A 23,046-nucleotide genomic window follows, 5' to 3' on the forward strand; every position below is an offset into this window, starting at 1 on the left:
CCGTCCGCCCAGCACCAACTCTCGCCTCCCCTCCTCTTCCTCCCAGAGCTGCGTCCCTCGGAGAACCTGTCCTGGAATCAGGGGGGCAGTGACCTTGAGCAAGCAGGAAGGGGTGGACCTGGGTTCCTGAGACCATACCCATCTCCCAGTGCAACCTCCGACCCAGAATAAAACCCTTTTCTCAATTCTTTCACGCTTTGAAAAAAAAAAATCACTTTTGTAACTCCGAGCTTCCTGGGGTTGACCCCATGACAAACTCAGGGCACCCCGCCGGCTACACCCGAGGGTCCCCGCCTAACAAGGGTGTCTGTGTAGCTCCAGGTCTTTCTACACACAGAACTGACCACGGAGAGGCAGGCTGTTCTGGACATTCCTTTCCCGGTCCCCCTCCCCTACCAAGGGCTGGGCCAGGGAGACCCCAACTGTCCCAGGCTCCTGACACCCCTCCCCCCCCCATACCCCACCATAAGACAAAGGAGCTGGAGGACAACATGGAATCAAGTATACATTTTAAAAATTGTTTAATGGAACATAAACTCCTTTAGAAAAACATTCAGCCAGGTGATAACACCCATAGAAAAAAACACCAATCTTGTGTTTATCTTTTTTTAATTTGGCATTTGTTATTTGCATTTATATTAAAGCAAAGTGCATCTTTTCTTTATTTTTCTTGTTTATACACATTGCACAATACATAAATAATGATGCTTATAAAACGTCTTTATATTTACAAGTAATAATATATTTATATATAACATAAAATACATTTTTTTCTCTAATAAATCTCAGGGTTTTTTTGTTTTTGTTTTTTTTCTTCCAGGAGTCCTTTCTCTCAAAAGCACTACAATGCTAAATTTCCAATGAGAATGCTTCTCTTGTTCACTTAAACCTTTGTAGTTAGAAAAATAGCTTATGTTAAAGTCTAAACATGCTCATTGAGCTAAGAGCAGTGTCAACACGTCATACGAGTGTATGAGTTGGAGGAGAAACGAAAGGAGAGTTAGGCGTCAGTCCAGGACGGTACCTTGGGTTACGACGGACCGAATCCTTGGTGGGAAGGGGGCGCTCCCCTCGCTGGTCTAACAGCGGAGCTCAGCACGGGCTGCGGGGAAAGTGCCGAGCTGGTTTTCTGAGTCCGGGTGAAACCTGAGGGGTCCGGGGCAGGGGAGAGGCGGAGGGGGCCTGAGAGGGCACCAGGTGAGCAATGCTGTAGCTCAGACACATCCAGGAGCAGGTGCCAAAGAGGGAAGACAATGGCAGGGGGGGGGGGGCTGGGGGGGGGCGCTAAGACAAACTTGAAAACAACCGATTCCGGGTCGGCCTCTGGCAGCGTTGTTTCTAAGGAGCCTAGTGACAGGCCTGGGTCCTTCGAAGGGGAGGGTGGGGCGAGGGCTTCCCTGGGGGGGGGGCAGAGCCTTGCTTCTGGCCAACTGCTGGGACACTGGGCGCGGGCTGCCCGGGTACTGTCTCTGCCCCACTGAGCAAGCCCAGAGGGCGAGGGAGACACCGCGGGGAGCACAAACCTCTCAGCTGGAGACGTCACTAAGCAGCACAGAGCTCGCGGGCGGGCGCGCACACAGACACACACACACCTGTCCACATACCCACTCCGACAAGTGAACAAGTGAACCGATGACCCCCAAAGTTAGGGGCTGCTCCCCGTTCATACACTGTGTTCAGGGGGACTGATTTTTGCTTCCCCTTTTCACACGGGGGCGTCCTGCCAACAGTACGATCCCCCCCCCTGCAAAATAAAGACCCCAACGATTCTTTTCGTAAGCTATTTCTCAAAGAACAAAACAAAACGGAACATAAACAAGAATGACAAGAAGGGGGGTGGGGGGGGGGGGAGAACAATGACCAAAGAGTTTTGCATGAAAAGCAAGCACTCAGGAGGAAAACATTAGCAGCAAAGTAGTTTGGACTGGGCCGGCCCGGCTCGCTCTGTCCTCGCCCGCGCCCGCGCGCGCGGCTACCGGCTGTTGAAGATGACCTCCAGCCAGCACGGGCAGCTGCTGATGAACTGGCGGGTGTAGCACTGGCCCCAGCCCTTCACGAAGCTGATCTGCACGGTGAAGCCGGTCCACGGCTGCTGCGTGAACTCGTGGTCGTTGGGCCGGCGCAGGCTGTACGCCTTCTCGTAGTCGAAGGCCTTGATGGAGAAGCCGGGGAACACTTTGTGCACCAGCAGCGTCCTGGAGTCCGGGTTGTCCAGTGTGGCCGACTTGATGAAGATGGGGTAGCTGCTGCGGTTGTACACCCACACACCGTCCACCTCCCGCGTGAGCTGGATGCCACAGCCGATTTTGCTCCGCACTTTCTGCACCAGCTGGCTCTTGTTGTCCGAATTGAGCTGTCCGAGGCAAAAGCCGTTCCCCTGAGGTAGATCGTAGAAGATGTCCAGGGAGGGCTCCTGGACGCAGTAGAGCCGCCCCACGCGCGTCTTCTCCTCCCAGTATGCCACCACGCACCAGTGTGACCGATCCCCAGGCTCCAGGAGAAGTTGGGAATCTGCAAGACAAAACGGCGGGCGTGGTTGGTGGGGGCGGGGCGTTCCTCTTCCTCCCAGAATCAGCACACGCACACGCGCGCACCCAGGCGCATCCCCACGCACCCACAGCCAGCCATGCTCTCGGCACAGGGCAGGAGGAGATGCTGGTGGTGCTGGGTGTCCTACCGGTTCCAGTCCTGCCACTGGGGCCGTCAAACCTGACCCTCTCTGGTAGAAGTGTCCTGCCTTTAAATTAAGCAGGGGGCTCGCTCGGCGCACCTCATCCCACCCCTTCCCCATCCTGTCAGGGACCCAGACACCAGTCCGTGCGCCCCCCTGGCCTCAGGAGGCCCCATCCCTGGGTGCTCAGAGGCCGGGGGGCCCCTGCTAACGTGGCTGGTCCTGGTGTTAAAAGCCACAAACGGCCTTGCAGATGGCCTGGAACTCGTTCCGTAAGGTGATGGCATCCTGAAGGCCATGCCCTGTGCCCTGGCCATCCTGATGAGACAGACACCTGGGCCCCAGAAAGCTTGTTGCTCGGGGCCCGGAGCATGACACAGCCAGGCCCAGGCCTCCAGGCTCCAGGCCCATGTGCTCCGTGGTCTCCGAGACTATCACCAAGTTCTCAGATCTGAGCTTTGGGCAGAAGAGAGCCGTCTGGTAAAAATGTAAATGGAGGTGTGTTTTGGGGCAAAAGAACCTCCCTACCAGAAAAACAACCCTGGGTGTCCGTCAGCCGCAGCGCCGCGCACAAAGGGTGGATTCCCGCCAAAATGCCACATCACAACCCAGGACAGGTCCAGCTCACCCCGACCCCCTTAACGCAGCTCCCTCCAGCCACAGAAGATGGTGTGTCTAAAGGGGGCACGGCCACCCTCAAAGTGCCCTTCTCCGCTCACACCCCTTCTCCCCTCCCTCCCTCCCAGCAGCATCTAGGCGCCCGGCCTGCCCCCTCCTTCCTCCCCCCCCCGCAGGCCCCACCCCAGCCGGCCCAGAAGTGCCTCTTCCCGCAGGCAGCCGGGGAGAGGCCAGGCAGCCGGGGAGAGGCCGGGGAGATCCTGGTAAGGCGATGTTCCTAACCCGGCACACGAAGCTCTTTACGGGGGGATGTGTGGAAGGAAAGGGGGCCCTTGGCGGCTGGCATTCCGACTCCGCCTTCAGCCGGAGCCGCGGGGCAGGCCTCAGACTGGGAGCCATAAATCTCCCCAGCCAGGCCGGGCTGCAGGAACGGGGCTGCGGTTTGTGGTGGCAGGGCGGAGACCGGAAGTCTTGTATTTGTTAACAAAAATGGGGAGAGGGGTGGGGGTGGGGGGCAGGAGGCAAAGGCTTAGGACAGGAAGGAGGGGATGGCTGTGAGGTGTCTTTCGGTGTGGCTTGGCCTTTTTTGATTTTCGAACAACTGGGCTTGGAGAATAGAGGGGTTGTTGCAGCGTGGCCACGGGGTGGAGGGGGGCTGCCCCCGCCCCCCCCCCACCCCGTCTGCTGCCCCCCTGTGCAGCTCAGCACACAACTCCGTCCGGTGTCGACAGGCACGTTAGGACCCGGGAGCCCCGGGAGCTTTTTTTCCAGCAGCAGCCAGTCTCGCATGGAGGTGTGTCCCATGAGTAAGTGGATAATGTGCCCTCTGACCCACGGAGGCAGCCGCGCACACACCCTGCGTGGCCGTCTCCGGCAGACACCCCACCTGGCCTCCTCCGACGCCTGCCCGACAGCCACACAATGGGGAACGGAGGGCCCATTCCTTTCCCTCAATCCCCACCCCACCGAAAACCAACCCCCACACAGGCACCGATAAAGCACAAGTGTGAGCGAGGCCGTGTGTCCCCCCAAATGTGAGCACACCGGAGTGTGTGTGTTTGCACGCGCACACATGGGAACATATGGAAAAACAAGAGAGGGACAAGGGCTCCGAGCAGAAGGTGACTCATCAGGCATTAACTTGTTTCTGCAAAGGATCCATCAACTGCTAATAAACTCGTGAGCGCTGGCAATCTTTGAACTTTCTTGCCGAGGGAGCTCGGCCCTGAAGGCTACACAAAGACCCACAGCAGCCACGTAAATGAGGGCTCTGCGTGCAGGGCGCTGGCGGGGCGCCTCTCCTGGAAGAGGGGGTGTCCGCCCGGGGGGAGGGGGGAGTGTCGGAAACGTAAGCAGCTCTCCCTCACTGTCCCAACTCCGGGCAACAAACCTGGCTGGAAGGCGGCCACGGGGCGGGCGGGGCAGGAGACCCTCAGCAGAGCCTTACAATACTCTGCTTCATGGAGCCCGGCCCCCCGAAACCCGGCCCCGGCCCCGGCTGGGAGGGAGGAGCAGCTGCAGAGTGGGGTGGGGTGGGGTGGGGTGGGGTGGGGTGGGGTGGGGGCCTGGGATCTGTTGCCCTCGTGCCAGGCCCAGGGGCAAGAAGTAGGGGCCGAGTTGCCCCACGGGCCTCTGGGGGGGGGGGGCAGAGGAAGCCGGGAGGGGCTGGGGCGGGGCTGGGCCCGAGGTCGGCTGGACTCCAGCCCAGCCCAGCCCAGCGCCGGAGGGGAGAGCGGGAGAGGGGAGCGTTCTGGCGGGTTTTCTCTTTCATCTGCGCAGCCTGCCAGTCCACCCAGCAATTTGCTGCCAGACATCCCTGGAAAAAGCCTCTTTCTGTTGAGGTTACTGGCCCGGCCCAGATCAACGGCAGCGTGGGGGAGTCCCTGTGTGTGAACGAGGCCCCTGAGCGCTCACCGGGTGCCCGGATCTGGTGCACCGGGACCCCCAGGCACCCCACAGCCCGCTGCCCGCCCGCTGCCCCGGGCCGGCTCTGAGCACCAACAGCGGCAACCACTAAGGCCCCGTGAACGCACGCGGCGGGCCCGGCACAGCCTCCGCGTGGCAGATCCGGAGAGTCTCCTCCTTCGCCCCCAATTCCCCGTCGCTTGGGCTCACTTCTGGGAAGAGCTCAGCAGCATCTTCAGAGAAACCCAGTGCCCTGAACTGGGCCCACAGCCCACGAGCACAAGCGTCTCTCTCCCCAGGCCTCACGGCGAGGACCCCGCGGACCAAGAAGAGCCTCCCTGGTTAGCGGGGACCGGGGCGAAGCGAGGGCCCCGGAAGCCCAGCTTGGCTCCTAGCGCGGCTGCCGACACACACACTCCTCCAAGGGCGAGCCCCCGGCCCTCGTTCACTTCCCTCCGCTCTATCGCCTTTTCCGGCATGTTCCCTCCTCAGAACACTGCACAGGGGCCGGTTTTAAAACGGTATTTGCGCATTTTTAAGCATCAGAAAGAAAAGCTGTGTTGTAAAAAAGCTAACTTAATCAGATGCCTGCTCACAATTTTTTTTTCTTTTTATTACGGTGTAGGGAATTTTTGGAGCGATCCCAGAAAAAAAAATGCTGAATCGGCCTAAAATAAATTCCTGTAATGTTGTCCCCCGGCCCCCCTTTCCCATTTCCCTTAAAGCATCAAGTCGACCCTTGAAGGGGAAGGGGGAGGGGGTGCCGGGGAAGGCCGTCGCCGGTGTTTGCACGTGCATTCGGGAGGGCCACGGAGCAGGGAGCTCCCTGCCGCTCACAAAGCGCCATTTGAGGACCCGGGTCATGAATGGACAGACCAGGCCCTTCTGGAAGACCAGGGGCTCATGAATGAAGCTCTTGCCGGAGTCTCAACGACATGGGGTGATCAGATCTCAAGGCCAGATTTCAGGTAGGGGAAGAATTTTCCCCTTTAAAAATGTTTCATTTGAAGGAGTAAAGCGATGAGGGGGCAACAGAGGAAGGAAGGAGAGGCAAGGCCAGTGCCTCGAGCGTCCCCTTTCTGGACGCCGGCTCCTAAGTCCACCGCGAGACCAGGAAGGCAAGCGCTGTTCCCAAAGCGCCAGCGAGAAAACTCTTCCCTCACCTAAAATCTGGCCTGGCCTGGAGATCTGGTCACCCCATGCCACTGAGAACACGGGCATGCGTGAGAAGGAGGCCATCTGAGGCTGGCTGTGCCCACACAGAGGTGGGGCTAATGGGGAGAGGGTCCCCTCCCCCCGATTGTGGCCTTCCAGGACAGGCACACACCTGAGAAGCAGGACAGAGGCACACAGCTGGTGCCCACTGCCTCCAGTGCCCCCCACGGCCAGGGCGCAAGGGGGCTGGAGTGCCAGGTGAGCAAGGAGGGGTCTCCACTCCAGCTCACCTCTGCAAGGTCCCTGGGTTGTAAAGGGGTATTTCTCTGCCAAAATCCAACAGCGGGATGGGGCCTGTGAGCCCCCCTCCCCAGGGTCCCAGCAGAGCAGAGGGCCGAGGATGGAGAAGCCTGGGGAGATGGGCGTGGGCAGGAACGGCGGCCTCGCCCAGGCTGATGAGGGCAGATGAAGGGCACAGAGCAGACCCAGAAGTTAGAGCCAGCAGCCCTGGAACGCAAACATCACCACGCCTCGCCCACGACAGGTCCAGGGTCCTCTCTCCTCAGAACGCCGGCGCCACCAGCGGTTGCCTCATCCTGCCTTCCCCCTACAGACATCTCAAAGGTTACAGCACCGCGGCCCTGCTCCCCACCCCGCCAGGGAAGAAACGGCTGTTCTCCGACAGCCGGCCCCCCTCGGGGAGAAGGGCTGAGGGGGACGAAGGGTGCCGGTGCCATCGTCCATCTGCTCTCATCCCAAAGACTCCCAACTGTCCAGGACCCTTGCCGGGCTCTTGTTTTCAAGAGGCACATGACCCAGAACTAAAGTAAATATATGAAAACCGGATGAGGTGTCTGGGTTCAGCTTGGGTTCTGGGGTCAGCTCTGATCGGCCGTGTTCCACCCTCGTCGGGACACGGGAGATCACGCCAGGACTCCGATCCCCAGGCAGCTCCGACACCTCTGGGGTCTGGAGCAAGCGGCCCACGGGGTGGAAAGGAACTCCAAGCGCTTCCGCCTCTCAGACACCCCCGTGCACCCACGCACCAAGCACTTCCCCCAAAAGGTCCGGAGGCGGGATTCTGGCCGCAGCCGGAGGGCTGAGAAAGCGGATTTCTGTAACAAGGCTCTCTCCACGAAGGTGGCTGGACTGAGGGGTGGGCAGGGGGAGCCATCGGCTCTCCTTCAAAGGCCGGGTACTTCCTCAGCTCCCTGGGCCCAACCGACTGAGTTCCCCAAATCCTGCCCCTCGGGGACTTCTGGCTGTGGTGCGACACCCCCACGCACACCCCGCCCCAGTCCAGATCGACCTCCCACGGAACCTTGGCAGCGCACAGCGTCCCGGTGCCAGCCTCCCAGGGCTGTTATGACGATCGGGGAGCCAGGGCTCAGCCTGCAGCTACACCCCAGGGTCTCGTCTCTCGGGGCCTCCAGCTGCTGGGAAAACACTAACCCCCCTCCCCTTTGCCCACCCCATCCCCGTGGAAGAACAGTTCTGGGCCCGACCCTACACCTAATAGGCACCTACTGTGTACAGGCCCTGCTCCAAAGCGACTCCAAACAGCCCTCCGAGGCCGCAGGCTATTCCTGTCCTTACGTTACAGTCCCTGGCCTAACAGCAGAGCTGGGACGCAAGGCCAGAATGCGGCTAGGTGTGAGCTGTGGGTGGGCAGCCACCCCAGGCCCCCAAAGCCACCCGTCCCCAAGGGCTCCTTGGCAGATGTTAGAAAACACGTGTCCTTCAGAACACACTTCGGAAACGCTATGCCCCCTTCAGGGCTGAGTGTGGGGGCCCAGCTTTCCCACACCAAGAAGCGGCTGTGCCAAGCAAGCTGCTCCGTGACCTTGGCCAAGTGGCTTGCCCTCTCTGAGTCCCAGGTTGACGGGTCCGTAACTAACAGGAAGGGGGTTGGGGCAAAACAGCGCCATGGGCCCACCCCTGGCTCTGACGGGCTCTGGCTGCACTCCATGCCTCACAAAGTATCCGTGCTGGTTCCACTTATTTTTACTACCTTCCCGACAGTAAGAAAACCACTTTGGGAGAAGAGCGTACATTTTTTTTTTGCATTGAATTTGCAACAATAAAACAAAAACAAAGCAAAATCAAAAGGACCAGGAGATTTGGGTCAGATTTTTGCTGTGCCCACCTCTAAACCCACATGCCGATCTCAGGGAATCACTAACTTGGGTCCTCTCTGTCGTGTCACTCATGACCCTCAGGAAAAGGTTGAGTCCCCAGAGGAGGATCTCCTTCCTCACCACCCTTCTTCCAACGTGCCCCCGGGCCTGGCGCCCTGGCGTTCCCCACCCATCACCCTCCTCCTGCAAACTCTCCCAAGCTGACTGGTCCTGCTGGTCTGGAAGACTAACGTGTGACTGTGCCTTCCAGACAAATTGTGATGACTAATCAGTTACTAGAGCTAAAATGTTCTTCCCTGCTCCCCGAATGGGCCCCACCCCCACCTCCCAAGGCCCCTCAAACCTCCAAGTCTGCCCCCGCCCCCCCCCCCACCCAGCCCAGGGGTCCTTCCTAAGAACAGTGCTTGGCCGTCCGTCAGAGAATCCAGCCGAGGGGAGCGCCGGGCAGGGGAGGGAAGCCACAGAAATCAAAAAGCTCCCGTCTGTCTCGCCAGCCCGGCTGACGCGGCTTCCTGTGCCCCAGCCGTCAGCCATGCAAATTATAGCGTGTACCCGGCTGCCTGCCTTCGGAGGAGGCCAGCCCTGCCCGCGGCAGAGGCCTCAGAGGAGGGTGGGGACTCCAGTCCGGCCAACTCCATTCATAATATTTACAGTAAATGGACCTCTCCGGCTGTTGTTTAGCACACATCCAGCCTCACTGAAACTCCTCAAGTTGTAACGTCAAGACTTTTCCACTCCAAGCCGCACCGCCGTTCCCACCGACACCCCCAAATAACTCCGCCGCTCTCTCCGGAAAGGGGTCCCCCAGGCTTGCCTGGCATTACCTGCCCGCCCACAGGGTAGGGACCCCGGCTGGCCACTCCCAGGAAGACACATGTGAAGGTGGCAACAGGAAGGTGGTCAAATCAGATCTCAAAACCCACCCACCTCCTTTCCTGGAGGGAGTCCAGAGAATTTCCCCCTCCCCCCAAATTCTGCATGGGGATCCCCAACTGGGAATGCACGCACACTCACACGTGAATCCAACCAAGGAACCATTCCTGAAACCACTAAATGTCCCTCACTTTCTGCTTTTCATTGACCACTTGTAAATATGTTGCCTACATATTAAAGTTTGTAAGAATCTTAATAAAAACGAATGCTTAAGCCAATGTTCCCAAAGGTCACCCCCCCACACACACACACACCCAGAGGTACAGGACAGCGCTGCCTGGTTCTGCCTTTTCTGTGGGCCCCTTTTAATCAGTCCCCCTGCACAATGACCTCCAGCTCCCCCACCCCAGCCCCCCCACAGCTCCAACTCAACTCCAGGTTTTCTAGACTGGGAGGGAAAACCGTCGGAAGACGTGGAAAAATACAGTAGGAAACAAAAGTCCTTTTCATCCCTCCCCTTCCCCAGCTCCCCTTGTTCCATAACAATTATGAAAACTGTTGGATGGGATGACATTTTGAACATTTACTGCATTCCGGCCAATAAATTCCAGTGCAGGAGCCGATGGAAAAGCCTCCTCCTCCAGCAGGCTCCCCGGCTCCCCGCCCCCCGCGCCCCCCACCCCCTGCTCACTCCCAGACCTCATTCCTCCTTTCTTTACAACCCAGGGCCTGGCCAGGCCGGGGCCCACACTGTACTTACAGGGAAAAACAACAGTACGCCAGACTGGAGACAGTGTGCAGACTGGGAAAGTTAATCATTACTTCTGTCTGCCTCTGTAATCTAATCTCTCTGGCTTTGACACACTCTCTGTTCAGCCACCCCAGCCCTTTCACCCCAGAGCACCCAGGACCTCCTGGGCCTGACGTCCCCCCTCCTCCAGGGCCCTCCCAGCCTCCAGGGAGGACGCCAACGGAATGAAAAAAACAGAAACGTCTCCCCCACCCTGGGCTGCCACCACCGGGCCCCTGGTGTCCAACACAAAGAGCTGGCTGCTCGGTGCTGTGCCCCCCATTTCAGAGACCCGGAGTCCTCCAAAAGGTGGGCTCCAGTCTGGCTTGTATCACTGCACAGCCAGGCCACCCCTTCCCCCCAAAGCATGGACAGACTTAGTCACCCCACCCCCACCCCTGCTCTTCTCTCACCCCCCTGCCCAGGGCTCACCCCCAGGCCCACCCAGCTGCACCTCCAGGAGTAAGATGGGCCGCCCGAGGGCTCAGTCTATGCAGACACACAAGTCAAGATGGCCCTTCGGTATGACCCTCACCTAGAACCCCCACCTGGCCCAGCAATCCCACTTCTGGGTCTAAACCCAGACGAGTTCTGAAGATAGGATTTACCACCTGTGTTCACAGAAGTGCTATTCGCAACAGCCCAAAGCTGGAAGCAACCCATGTCCACCGACGGAGAATGGATAAGCAAGCCGTATACAGGCACTTAAAGACAGGCAGTTCTGACACGTGTCACAACAACACGCATGAACCCAAGTCAGACACAAAGGGGCAAACACCGTAGGATCCTCTCCTAGGAGGTGCCTGGAATAGTCAAACTCACAGAAAGGCAGTGTTGTCCGGGGCTGGGGAGACGGGGCCCCCGTTAGTGTTTAGTGGGCACAGAGTTTCAGTTTGGGGAGCTGGAAAGTTCTGGAGATGGTGGCGGTGATGGTTGCACAACTATGTGAGGTACTTAATGCCACTGAACCACACACGTGTAAAGGGTCAGGATGGCAAATGTGAGGTATACGTCTTCCCCCTGAACAATGAAAAAGGCCCTGCTTCTCCCAAAGCTCCCCCTGCACAGCCCCCTGAGTGCAGGGGGTCCCACCGCCAGCCTGAAGACCCCGGAAATGTATGCCCTAGTGGAAGGCATTTTCCTTTTTCTGCCGAAAGATTGCTTGGCTGTCACTCATTCTAGGAAGAGTGTGTAAGCCAAGAAACAGGAATGGCTGCAATCTCCATTCGTCACAGAAGGGGCCATTAGCCAGCCCACTACCTCCGCAACAGGGGTCTCATTCCCGCTCCACCACAAAACCGAAAACCCAAAATCACAGGATGTCGGAACCGCAAGGAACTTGCAAGACCAGGTCCAATCACTTGCTTTCCTTCCCGTTCTAGCTCTCACTCAGCCCCCTGGACCGGGCCTCCAGCTGACATGGATGGGGGGGCTTGAATCTTTGCAGGCCCCCCGACTCCAGGCCTCATCCCCAGCGGGTTTTCATTGCGACCCCACTGAGCTGGGAGTGGGAGCCCATACGTTTTAAGAACGGCACTGTGCACCCCAAATCACAGAAGAACGCAACTTTCGCTTTTCCCTCTGGGTTACTCATTAATGGGGGGACGGGGCCGTGCTGGCTACGGGGCAGCGTGAGGCCCGGAAGGTCCCCACAAGTGCTCCCCGGGGGGAGCGGTTCTTCTTGACCCTTTCCCAGCCTCACAAGCTCACCTCGCCGACTGGGGTAGGACACACCCCCAACCTCATCAGGTGACTGGTCGTGGTGGGAGGTGGGACAGGTGGGTGGATGGAGACCACTGAACCTCCGGGGTGCGACTGCTGACAGCAGAGCCCAGCCCTTTTATGGCGCCGTACGGTTTTGGTTCCTATTAAGCGGTTTTGGTTCCTATTAAGCGACTAGCCACGTTAGAAAGCAAAAAGGAAACAGAAATGAACAGACAAGAGCCACCAACACCCCCTGGCCTGGTGATCCAGCTGTCTTCTGCCTGAAGGGCGGGGACCCCCCCTTTGCAGGATGAAACTGGAGGTGTCCTGCGTCCTGCCCTTTCTGCCCCGGCTCTAACTCCAGGCCCAAACAGCTCTCCCAGCCAGAGGCCAACGGGGCTCCAGGAGGAGCAAGATTAATTAAATTAGCATGAGTCAGCCCCCAGGGAAGGGACCCGCAGGATGAGTGTGAAAATGAAACACCTTGGTAACTGAGCATTAGATGACTACGTGCAACCCCTCCCCCCAAGGCAGGCCAAGGCCTCACCCCCGGGCTGGGACCTGGGACCTGACACAGGCCTGACCGTCAGATTTCAAATTAGAGAGCACAGGTGCACCCCAGGTGCTCTTCGTGAGCACCAAGCCCGCCGAGTTCCAAAGGGAAGCCGAACTCCCAGGCTTCCCAGACATCCCACCGCCCCTGTGGCTGCCAGGACACGACCCTTCCAGGGGTCCCTGGAAGAGCCAGTGCTTGGCTGGTCGCTTCTCTGCACACCCAGGCCGCTGCCAAGGTCTGGATTCTAACTGTGCCTCCTGCTGTAACCTCACAATCAACAAAGGGGGGGGGGGGGGGGCGCTGGAGACAGACCTCTGTTTATCCACAAGCTTTGTTGTTATCAACTCTCAACAGACCACACAATGGAAGCAGAAGGCAAACCCAGCGACAGAAGCCCTCAGCCTGCCTTGTGGGCTCCATCACCCCAGGGGCCTGTCCATGCACCCCCAGGCCTGGCCCCAAGCCCAAGGGACCCGGCTCCTTCTGTCCTGGAGAGATTGCCTGGGAAGCAGCCCCCTCCTGCCTGGCTCCGTGGTCACTCACCCAACGGCACCTTCCGAGAAGCCACCCCATCCGCCGCCCTCCGTTCTCTCAGGGCCCAAGAACGGCAGCCTCCGCACCCCAGAGAGCCTGGCACCGAGCAGATGCTCAATAAACAGCTGCTAAGTGAACGAACCAGAGACACGCGGGCTTCAAAGCAGCCGGCCCGCCCAGCTTTACACCTGGCAGAGGAAGACACGTGCGAACCCATCCTGGGAGGAACCGTGCCTTCCAGGCAGGGGTCAGCCAGAAAGGCCCTGTCCTGGGCTCCCCGTGGAGAAGGCAAGAGGGCAAACCCCGTCCTCGGCGACTTCCCAGTCGGCTGCGCGGAGAGGATCCGGAGAGGCGTCTCCGAGCCAGGCGCCGGCCCAGCAACCTCTGTGGGCACCCCACCTGCCCACAGCGCTCTGCCTTGGCGCCCTGCTCTGTTTGGACAAGTTACCCTCACCGAGTGTTCAACAATGCTTTTACACACCCCAGGGCTCTGGTAGTGTTATGAAAACAAAACCCCGCACGCTAAGGGAAAAAGCTGGGGGGGGGGGGGGGGGGGCAGGGGGGAGCAAGCAGGCCACACACACACACACACACACACACACACACACACACACACACGTGGGGCGCGGGCCCAGGTCATTAGAACAATGGCATCATCAGGCTTAGAAGCCCAGAGATGATCCATGGACACTGTTTTCACACCCAGGTCAGCACCCCCTTGTCCACACCACCATGGGGTGGGGCTGCGGCCAGTTCTCTTTCTGGGGGAAGCCCCTCCCCCCTGGAGCAGAGCACAGCCACTGGGCTTGGCCGTCCCAGGGACACTCTGCCACCTATTTCCTCCCCCCTCCCCACTGGTGCCCTAGAAACAGCCTCAGGAGTTAAGGACCTGGGGGCTGGGGTGCAGGGGGGAGGGTGCGGGGGAACGGGGTAGGGGGTGGGGGGGCGTGGGTAGAGGGCAACTCAGTGGCTTCAAAATAAAGGCAGCCCCGAGTTCCAACCTGCCAATGCCAGGCACCTCCATTTAGGGGAAGGAGACCCCCGGGTGGAAGGACCGAGGGCACGAGGCAACGCCTACCCAGCCCCACCAAAATTAAATACATACGATTTTTTTTTAATTTTTTTTTTTGCAAGTTAAAGCAGAGCTAATGACACTGGGTGGGGCTCAGTGCGGAGGGCTGCACAGCCAAACCAAAACGCGCTGGCGGCCAAGCGCCCCGGCCCCGCCGCCCAGGAGGAAGCTGCCCGTCCTGAAAGGTCCCTCAGTGCGCCGGGGACGACGGCTGCAGCGAGCACTTCAACTGGAGGTGACCCTTCTGGTAAAATGTTTTTTAAAATAATAAAAATAACATAAAGTTCTCAAACGGCCTCTTTCTTAAAGAAACGGCCTGAACGTTCTCGTGGGGGTTGGAAGGGAAGAAGGGGGTGAACAGGGCCCGGCCACTACCTCTCACGGAACAACTTTTTTCTGGAGTTCTTCTCATAAAAGGAATGATGCAATTTCCTGTCTTGTCCCAATGTTTCCTGTCCGCTTACAAGGTGAAAGTTATCGCCCTGGTTTAAACCCCCGTCCTGAACTCCATAGAAAGTTTTTTCCACCCAGGGCCCTGTCCCTGTCCCCCAATCTCCCCGCCTTAGAACATAAACGCCATCCTTCTCTACACCCCGAAAGGGGAAGCTTCACAAAAAGCCTCGTTCTCTCCTCAGCAGGGACTGGGTCTACAATCCGTTTCCCCAGGAGCGAGGCCAGGGCCCGGGTCCCCAGGGGGAGAAGTGGAGGGGACCGGAGGCAGCCAGGTCCCCCGAATGAGCCAACGTGTTTTGGTGGAGTTGCCACCGCCAGGTGACGGTTGCCTTCTCGGTGTGTTAGCCACTAAATGCAGCGCTGTGCCTCAGCAGTTAATAATATCTTCCCGCTGAAAATAGCCCGGAGAGGAAGCCTCTCCGTGACAGTAGGCAGGCCGCCAGGCCCGGGGCTAGCCATTCAGCACGAGCGAGGAGGATGGTAGGGCCAGTGGTGACCTCCCCGCGGCCGCGCCGTACAGTATCCTCACGGGGCTCCCGCAAAGGGGGGGCTCCCAGGCGTGCCTCCCGCCTCCTCCGCAGCCCTAGAACCTGGGCAAGGATGTCACCTCGACCAGGGGGACCAGGGGGACCAGGGGGACCAGGGGGACCAGGGGGACCAGGGGCTCTGGCAGCAGGGCCAGAGGAGGGGTCTGATCAGCCAGCGGGAGGTCGGGGGGTGGGGGGGACCCCAGGCTTTGGGAGACAGCCTCTGCCTCGAGCTGGTGGGGAACCGGGGCAGGCACCTCCCAAACAGAAAGGCCAGGCTCGAAAAACACGCCACAGGGAACTCTCCTTCAGGTAAACGGAGTCCGAGAGCTGGGCTCATCGACGCACACCCCAACCTCAGGAGACCTCAGAGGGGCTTTGGAAACAAGTGCCTATCAACAGTGGATCCCAAGCACCCAACAGGAGTCTCCCCATTTTTATCCGCAGAGTCGCTGTTTTTTATCGATTATCTAAATATCTGCATGTACTTAAAAGCTACCACAAGGCACTACTTTCTAAAATTGTGGCAAACTAGCTTAACATGAAATTTACCATCAAGTGACAGTGCGTGCGTTCACAGAACTGCGCAACCAGCACCACTATCTAGTTCCAGGATTTTTTTAAAAAATATATTTTATTGACTTTTTTACAGAAAGGAAGGGAGAGAGAGTTAGAAACATCGATGAGAGAGAAACATCCATCAGCTGCCTCCTGCACACTCCCTATTGGGTATGTGCCCGCAACCAAGGTACATGCCCTTGACCAGAATCGAACCTGGGACCCTTGAGTCCGCAGGCCGACGCTCTATCCACTGAGCCAAACTGGTTAGGGCTAGTTCCAGGATATTTTTATCATCCCAAAAGGAAAGCCTGTCCCATGGGTCCCTTCCACGTCAAAGACTCCTGAAGGAAGGCACACGTTAACACACCTTGTCAAGTTTCCACAATCAAGCAAAAGCCTTATTGGGGAAGAGGCTCAAAAAGCTAGATACCCTTATTCTTCACTGCGGCAGCATATACTGCAGGCCCCCCTTATCTGGGGGGGAGACGTTCCAAGACCCCTAGTGGATGCCTGAAACCACGGATAGTACCAAACCCCAGATATATTAGGTTTCTTCCTAGACAGACACACCTGTGATAGTTAGTAAGAGACTAACAATTATAACCATATACTGTAACACAAGTTATGTGAATGCGGTCTCTCCCGAACTACCTCGTACCGTTCTCCGTTCTTCTCAGGAAGGTGTACGTTGGGAACAGTCACCTTTTCACTTAGCACTGTATGTTCTCCATGGCCCATTCCGATCACCAGCCTCACTCCTCTGACTAGTGCACTTGGGGGCCATTAGGAAGTAAACTAAGGGTGGGTCTGACCACCGGGAGGCTACTAGGTAGTGTCTACCGTGCAGAGACCACAGACAAAGGGCTGGCTCACGGAGGAGGGGAGGGATGGGGCGGAGAGAGATTTCGTCACACTCCTCAGAGGGTGCGCAATATACAACGTAGGAACTGCTTTATTTCTGGGACACTGAACCCGCAGAAAGTGAAATGGTGGGTGAAGGGGAGGCCACTTGTATAGAATCACAGAAAACCTGCTCCCGCCACCGAAGAAACTCCCCGCAGGAACACAGACCCTCCCACCCCTTCCACCTGGGGTTCCCCAACTTGTCCTCAAAAACTACGGGATGCCAGGACCCCACCGACACACAGACTGTGGTTCAGGAGATTCCATTCACTGAACCGAACCAGTCAGGGCCCACAGGCCTTCCAGTATAACCCAGCTGCAGCCGGGCTCTGCTAAGAAAAGGCCGGAGGGGGAGGGCGGGGCAGTGTGCTAGACTATAGCCAAAAGCGACACCCACACCTCAGCCCTCCCCGGACCCTCTCCCCTTCGCAGTTGCCTGTTCTGCCTCAACAACAGGATGCATGAGGCAGCAGCCCATCTCATCTAGTCTGGCAGGCAGAGCAGCCCCAAGCTGCCCCAGACTTTAAAGGCTGCCACCCTGCTGCATTTAACCCCTGCCTGCCTGCCAGCCTCCCTCTTTCTGGGACAAAAGGGGTTTTAGCCGTGAGCCCTTCTCCACCGGGCGGCAGCCAACAGCCCTAGCTGCTGTCCAGGGCCGATCTTCACGGGGTGGGTGTGCCCCAGGTGAGCGGGCCCTGGCCCTGAGTCACGATGCTGGCATTTAGCGAGATATGGACTGGGTCCCTAGAGATTAGACGGTCCCTTCTCCCCGCGGCCTGGGGAGTAGGGAAGGGTCACATGTGCTGGTCCATCTGACTCATCCCTCCAAGCCTAATGCTCTGGGCTACTTGGATGCGTTCAATCCACCCCACCCCCGCCTGGCATTGGAGAGCTCAGTGCTTGTTCCCAGGCAGGGGAAGGAGACACCGAAAACCCCCGCCACAGGCGCCCGGGCGCCCCGTTTGCCATCACCATCCCAGCCCAGACAATGCATAATTGTTCACGTGAGGCTGAGCAGCTTTCCTTAAAACATGGAGCAAGCTTCCCCAAGCCGCTTGGCCTGAGCCAGGACCCAATTTTCAGATCATACAGGTATTTCTGAAGACTCCTCCGAGACTACCACAGAGGACAGCAGGGATCAAGGAGGATTCTGGAAGCGGCTGCTGAAGCGAGGACACTCCCATCACTCAGACACAACTCTACACGGGCCTCCAGACCTGGCAAAGGAGTTGGCCTCCCTTTGGGTGGTGGGACAGTGTCTCCCCAATAAGCAGGACCTGGCACGGCCAAGAGGTAACTCAGTCTCCATTGCTTCCCACCGCCCTCCTGGAAGCCCCCAGGGCCACCTCTTTGGAAGTTTAAACAAGTACACGTGGTGGCTGCCTCCTCCACTCCCTGCCCTCACCGGGAGGCCTGCATGGGTGAGGCCCAGCCGGCGCCAGGCACTCCAGTAGACCGAGGAGGCGGCTGGAGAATGGGTGAATAACCTGGAACTTCCAAGGGAGAGGGTGTTTCTTCCGCCCTCCCGCAAACCAGGACAGCAGGCACGCTCGGTAACAGCCCCCTCCCTGAAACCACAGATGGGCGCTGCAGAGATGGCAGCGTCTAGCACACGCGTTCAATCGCCAGGGACACAGCGAAAGCTCGGGAGCCAATCCCCTCCCCTGCCAACAGCAAGCCCAACCGAGAAGCTCCCGTCAGGGTCAGACCTCTCCTCCCCGCGGGGGTCTTCCTAGGCCAGGTCACCTCCCAGCACCAGGGCCCGTTCTGGGGTTCTGTGGGGTGGTAGAGCCGGGTGCCTTGCAAAAGGCACCGTCCCCAGGCGACAATTCAGGACCCACCCACACTCACTCCCCTGGCCCCAAAGCGCACAAGCTCAAGAAGCCCATCGACCCCGTGGGAGAGGGGCCCAGGCCAGCCCCAGGCCCGCCTGCGGGCACCTGTCTGCTCCGGTGTCTGCGCACCCGCCCGCCTGGCGGGGGGTCGGCGGCACAGCACGCTGGCGCGCATGCGCGCACAGCCCACGCGGCCCTGCGCGGAGCCATCCATCTGTCTCGGAGCCCGGCTGTCAGGAATGAAAGCAAAGCTCGCTCTCCGGGAACCGAGGCCCCGCCTGCTAAAAATGCGCCGTCTCCCCGGGCCGGGAAGCGTGCAGGGCTGGTGTGCTCGCTGCGAGGCTGGAATTCCGACCCGCAGCCAGCAGGCCGGCTCCCAGGGCCGCGGCCGCCCACTCCCCTTCCTCTCCCCTTCCTCGCAGGAAAGGGAAGGGCCCGCCTTGGAGTCACCCTGCATTTCAGGAGGGGCATGCCTTTGAGCACGGCCCCACCCCCACAGCCGAGGCCCCACATTTTCACATTCGGCTGTTTTTCATTCCCTTCTTCCCGTGCCAAGAGCATCAAGCCCTGGCTCCCGCTGCCGACCTGCCGCCCACCCTAAACTGAGCCCCATTCATTAAGGCCGCTCTCGGCCAGGGCAGGACAGGAAGGAAAACAGCACACGGGGCCTGTGAAAGAGACACTCAGAGAGGCTATTTCAAGGCGGAGGAGGGGCGGGGGGGGGGGGGCAGTCCTGGTGGGCGCTTTCACCGCTTGCACCTTGATGCCCACCTCCCCCATCCCCAAAGCAGGCTCTCACCCTCCTGCCTCTGCTAACCCCCCTTCCCCTGCCCAGCAGGCCCCCCCCCCCTCCTGGGCTCTGCAGCCACCGCAGCCCCCAATGGCCTCATCCTCTGCAAGGCAGACACACCCAGCCCTGCCCCCCACCCCCCCATGGAAAGATCAACTTCTTGAAGAGGAGGAGGTTTGGGCTGTCTCCATTTACAAAACCCTCTGCCCTGGCCCCGGGCCAGTACAATCATCTTTTGGGGGGCATTCTCGATGCAAAGGGTGTAACCCTAGGTTTTCTCCATGCCCATCACCTCCCCTCCTGACACCCCCCCCAAACCGCTGGCACCAACCCAAAAGACAATTTCTTCAATTTCCCCCCCACGGCACATTATTAATAAACTGCTCCAACTCCGAACGGAAAGAAGAAAGAGCTCAAACTTTGAAGCCTTGGGAATTAGTAAATCAAGGGCTAAAATTCAAAACAAATGCTCTTTCATGTTGGGGGCCCCCCCCCTTTTTTTTCCTCTTTGCAGTTTTGTTAAACCACGGGATCCTTTCAGAGGGAAGCACGCCTTCCTAGCAGCTCCTCATTCATCTAACTGGTTGCAATTATGGCGGGGGGGGGGGTGAAGGGGGGCAGGATTAGTAACTGTTTTACCCCCGTTTCCTTCTAGAACTGGAAAAGCTTTGGGGACAAGAAGCCCACCCATCTCAGAAGGGGCTCGGCGGGGTGTCCTGTTTCGTGGGGCGCACTGCTCAGCCATGGGGCGCACAGCGCGGTGTCGTCACTTCCTCCAGCAGGAGACAGACAAGATGTTATCAATCAGACAAACCTGCCACTTCCCCTGCTCACCTCATGTGGCTCAGAGGGGCTGGGTGCCTCCTGCAAGCGCAGGATTTAAGAAACAAAACCGTCCAACAGCGTCCTGAGTTAGATCCGGAGTTCTGCCCAGACCCTTTCCTCCCCTAGCTGCCTTTCTTTCAGGAACTCTCGGAGCCTTAGAAAGCAGAAAAGACACCGTTCCCGCGTGGCCGCGGGGCCTCCCCTCCTTGCAAGCTCTGGCCCCCTCCCATCCTCCCTCCCGGCCTAAGCCCCCTCCCCTCTGGGGGTCCCCTCTTTGTCCTGCTCAGTTTTCATTCGGCGCTTTGAGTAAACAATCCCTTCTGTCTCAGATAACACTCAGAGTATATACTGCATAGAAATAAAAACAAACAAGGTCTCCCTGAAGACACTCTCGCAAGCTCCATTCCTGGAGCGGCGCTGGGCGGGGCTGCCCGGGATGACCTGGGCCCGAGCGACGCCTGACCGGTCAGTCACCTCACAGGAGAGGAGGCACCACAGACAGACAGCCTTACAGCTGCCCTCTGAGCTCCATGGTCCTACACCGGTGCCCCAGACAAAGGCAAGAAAGGACAAATGCCCAGACTCCGCTGGGATGTTCCCCCAGGTTCCTTTCCTCTTGCGGTAGCTAGTTTTTAGAAAGCCCAGCGGTGGCATCCTGGGGCGGGAAAGACAGGTGGAAACAGAGTGGCTCTGGAAAGAACAGCAATGCCTCTCGGGCCCATTGCTAGTGAGCTTCTCCAAATGTATCACTCTCTTCTCGTCTCTCAGGGACAATGATGCTCCGGCTGCCCAGCGCCCCCCATCCAGTCCCATAACCCCCAGCTCCAAGGAAAACCCTCCCTCCTGGGTAGCAGTGTTAGTGCCTGTGTCTCAGTGCCCAGACCCTGTCCCTGCGGCATCCGGCCCTGAGCTGGATGGGGGGGAATTAGGACTTGGGAGAAGCATCAAAGCCATCTACTCTGAACGCCCATCCTACACTTGGGATCTGTCTTCGACAAGTTCCCGAAAAGTGGACCCATCCCCTTGGAGGCGCCCAAAGCCGAAAGGACAAGAGCAAAAACCAGAGCCGAAACCTATGAACTAAGGACAACGAAGGCGCCAAGTGGGAGCCCCCTGCCTCCCCCAAGCAGGAGTTGCTTAACAACAACCATCAAACACAGCACAACACCGGTCCCAGGTGGACCCCATTTCCTCACCCAGGGAGCAGCCCTGTGTCCTGGCGTGTCAGGGACTTCGGAATGGTGAGTTGAAGGGCCCCCGTGACACCGAGGTCACATCCAGTTTAATGCACAGGAAAGCGAGAATCCCAGACCAGCTGGGGCGACAGAAGGCTGGCCAGCCCCCTTCCTCCGTCTCCAGTAATTTCAAGGTCTTGGAGTTTGCCAGGAAAACCCGAGAAGGTGTCTTACCTGAAAGCCCCCCAGGGGCCAGATAATTCGTTCCCCCTGTTTCAGCGGAGGAAGGCACAGCATCTGGACAGTCTGCTGTGGGTGTGAAAAGGGGAGAGAGAAGACATAAATACACAAATAAATAAGAGCACCAAGATTAATTTTTAAGCACATTCTAACCGGCATTCAAGAGGAACCACACATTCCAAACGGCTGACTCCCAGCCACGAGGCTGATTATGAATGGGCTGCGCAGGGCTCGCTGCCCATCATCAGACAGACCACAGCACCTTGTCACCCGTCTGGGCTCCCAAGGCCAGTTAATCATTAGTCAAGTCAGGCTCGATGGCAGACTGGCTGGAATTTCTCCTCTTTTATTGCAAGTCCCCCATTGAGGAAACCAGGGAGCTCCCAAGGTCAAAGGAGGCCCAGGTTCTGACTCTCACCCCTGGCAGCTGTCTTCTTGCCATGGACCCCAGGGACTCCTTGCCTGGACCCAGGGGGCCTCTCTCTGCCAGCCCCATGGTCCAAGGTCTCACCCTCATCTTTTTCAAGACAGACACTTCCCAGTTCTTAGGACTTTCTCAAGGCTGGTGTCCGGCTACAGGGGCTTCTTTTTCCTTTTTAACTGAGGGGCAACAAATACAGGAGAGAATCCACCTCTCAAGTACAACTCAATGGCCTGTACTCCTGCGTGTGTTCACCTGTGTAGAGCCACCTCCAGATCCAGACCCAGAGCATGCCCCGCGAGACTCCCAGCCAGAGGGGAAATGCTCTCTGCCTGCTTCCAGGCCTCGTCCAAACTCCCCGTCTCTGGAAACCTTCCCGGGCAACCCCGGGCCTGCGAGGCTCCCTGCCCTCGCTTCCTGTAACATCTTTCTGGCATCCGGCACTTGGAGTTCCCTTCTGCTGTCTGGACCTGATCCTTTACCTTCAGATGCTGTCTGTGCTAACTACACTGTAAGCTTCTCTTCGCGTCTTCGAACCCTCAGGTACGAGCCCCAGTGACCTGCAAGTCAACGAGGGTAATGACAAACCGGGCTGAGAAATCGACTGACCGACTTCCCTCCGAGCGATTAAAACAAAATAAAAATAATGCCCAGGAATCAGAATTAGTCCCAGGAAACAAAACTACACCAGACCCGGTCCGACTGAAATCCGGCGAGAAAGGCCGGCTCAGAGAAGGGGGTTCCAGGCCTGGCAGCAAACACCACACCAGGGTGCATGTTGCAGATGCCAGTCCCCAGCCCCAGCCCCAGGCCCCAGGCAGGAGGTACCGGGATGTGCGTTACAGGTTCCCACCGGAGCCACTTGGCCAATAGGAAACCAAGCAAAAGAGCGGTCCGGAGGCCAGTAGCCCATGGGACCCTTTTACTAGCCCCGCAGCTGTTTCTGTGACCCCATAAAGGGAGGTAGGGGGCCTGCAGGTAACCCCCAAGCACCTCTGGGTTTCTGCTGCCTAGCCGCCTCGGTTCTCTCTCATCCCTCTCCAGCATTCTCTCGGGCTGGAAAAACAACTTTTCAAGAACTCTCTTTAACCCGGAGAGGGGGAGACGAGGAGCCGGAGAGGGGGAGACGAGGAGTGGCGGGAGGCAGGGAAGACAAGAGGCTGTGTGTCCGTGTAAAGCACAATTCCTAACAGGAATATACAGTTTTACAGGATACCCTTAATCAAGTGGAAAACAATGGGGGAGGGCAGGAAACGGAGTTGCTTGTTACATGGCGTGTCCCCTGTGCTTTCTAAGCTAC

At 58.4% G+C, this 23,046-nt stretch overlaps 1 protein-coding gene across 4 annotated transcripts in view; it reads right to left on the minus strand.

Moving 5' to 3' along the window:
• Positions 1-503: 503 nt before the first annotated feature.
• The window catches only part of SMAD7 (SMAD family member 7), a 28,581-nt gene continuing 6,038 nt past the window's right edge, over positions 504-23,046 (minus strand). For 2 of the 4 annotated variants that reach the window (XM_079784372.1, XM_079784374.1), the window contains exons 3-4: positions 21,320-21,391; positions 504-2,511 (exon numbers count right to left, since the gene is read on the minus strand). In XM_079784372.1, the coding sequence (XP_079640498.1) occupies positions 1,973-2,511; positions 21,320-21,391 (611 nt within the window). In that variant the 3' untranslated portion in view covers positions 504-1,972. Of the gene's footprint in view, positions 2,512-21,319; positions 21,395-23,046 lie in introns of all 4 variants that reach the window. The other 2 variants (XM_079784371.1, XM_079784373.1) reach the window with 1 other exon arrangement.

The sequence above is a fragment of the Cnephaeus nilssonii genome, assembly GCF_951640355.1.
Source record: "Cnephaeus nilssonii genome assembly, chromosome: 11".
In the NCBI taxonomy this organism is placed as follows: domain Eukaryota; kingdom Metazoa; phylum Chordata; class Mammalia; order Chiroptera; family Vespertilionidae; genus Cnephaeus; species Cnephaeus nilssonii.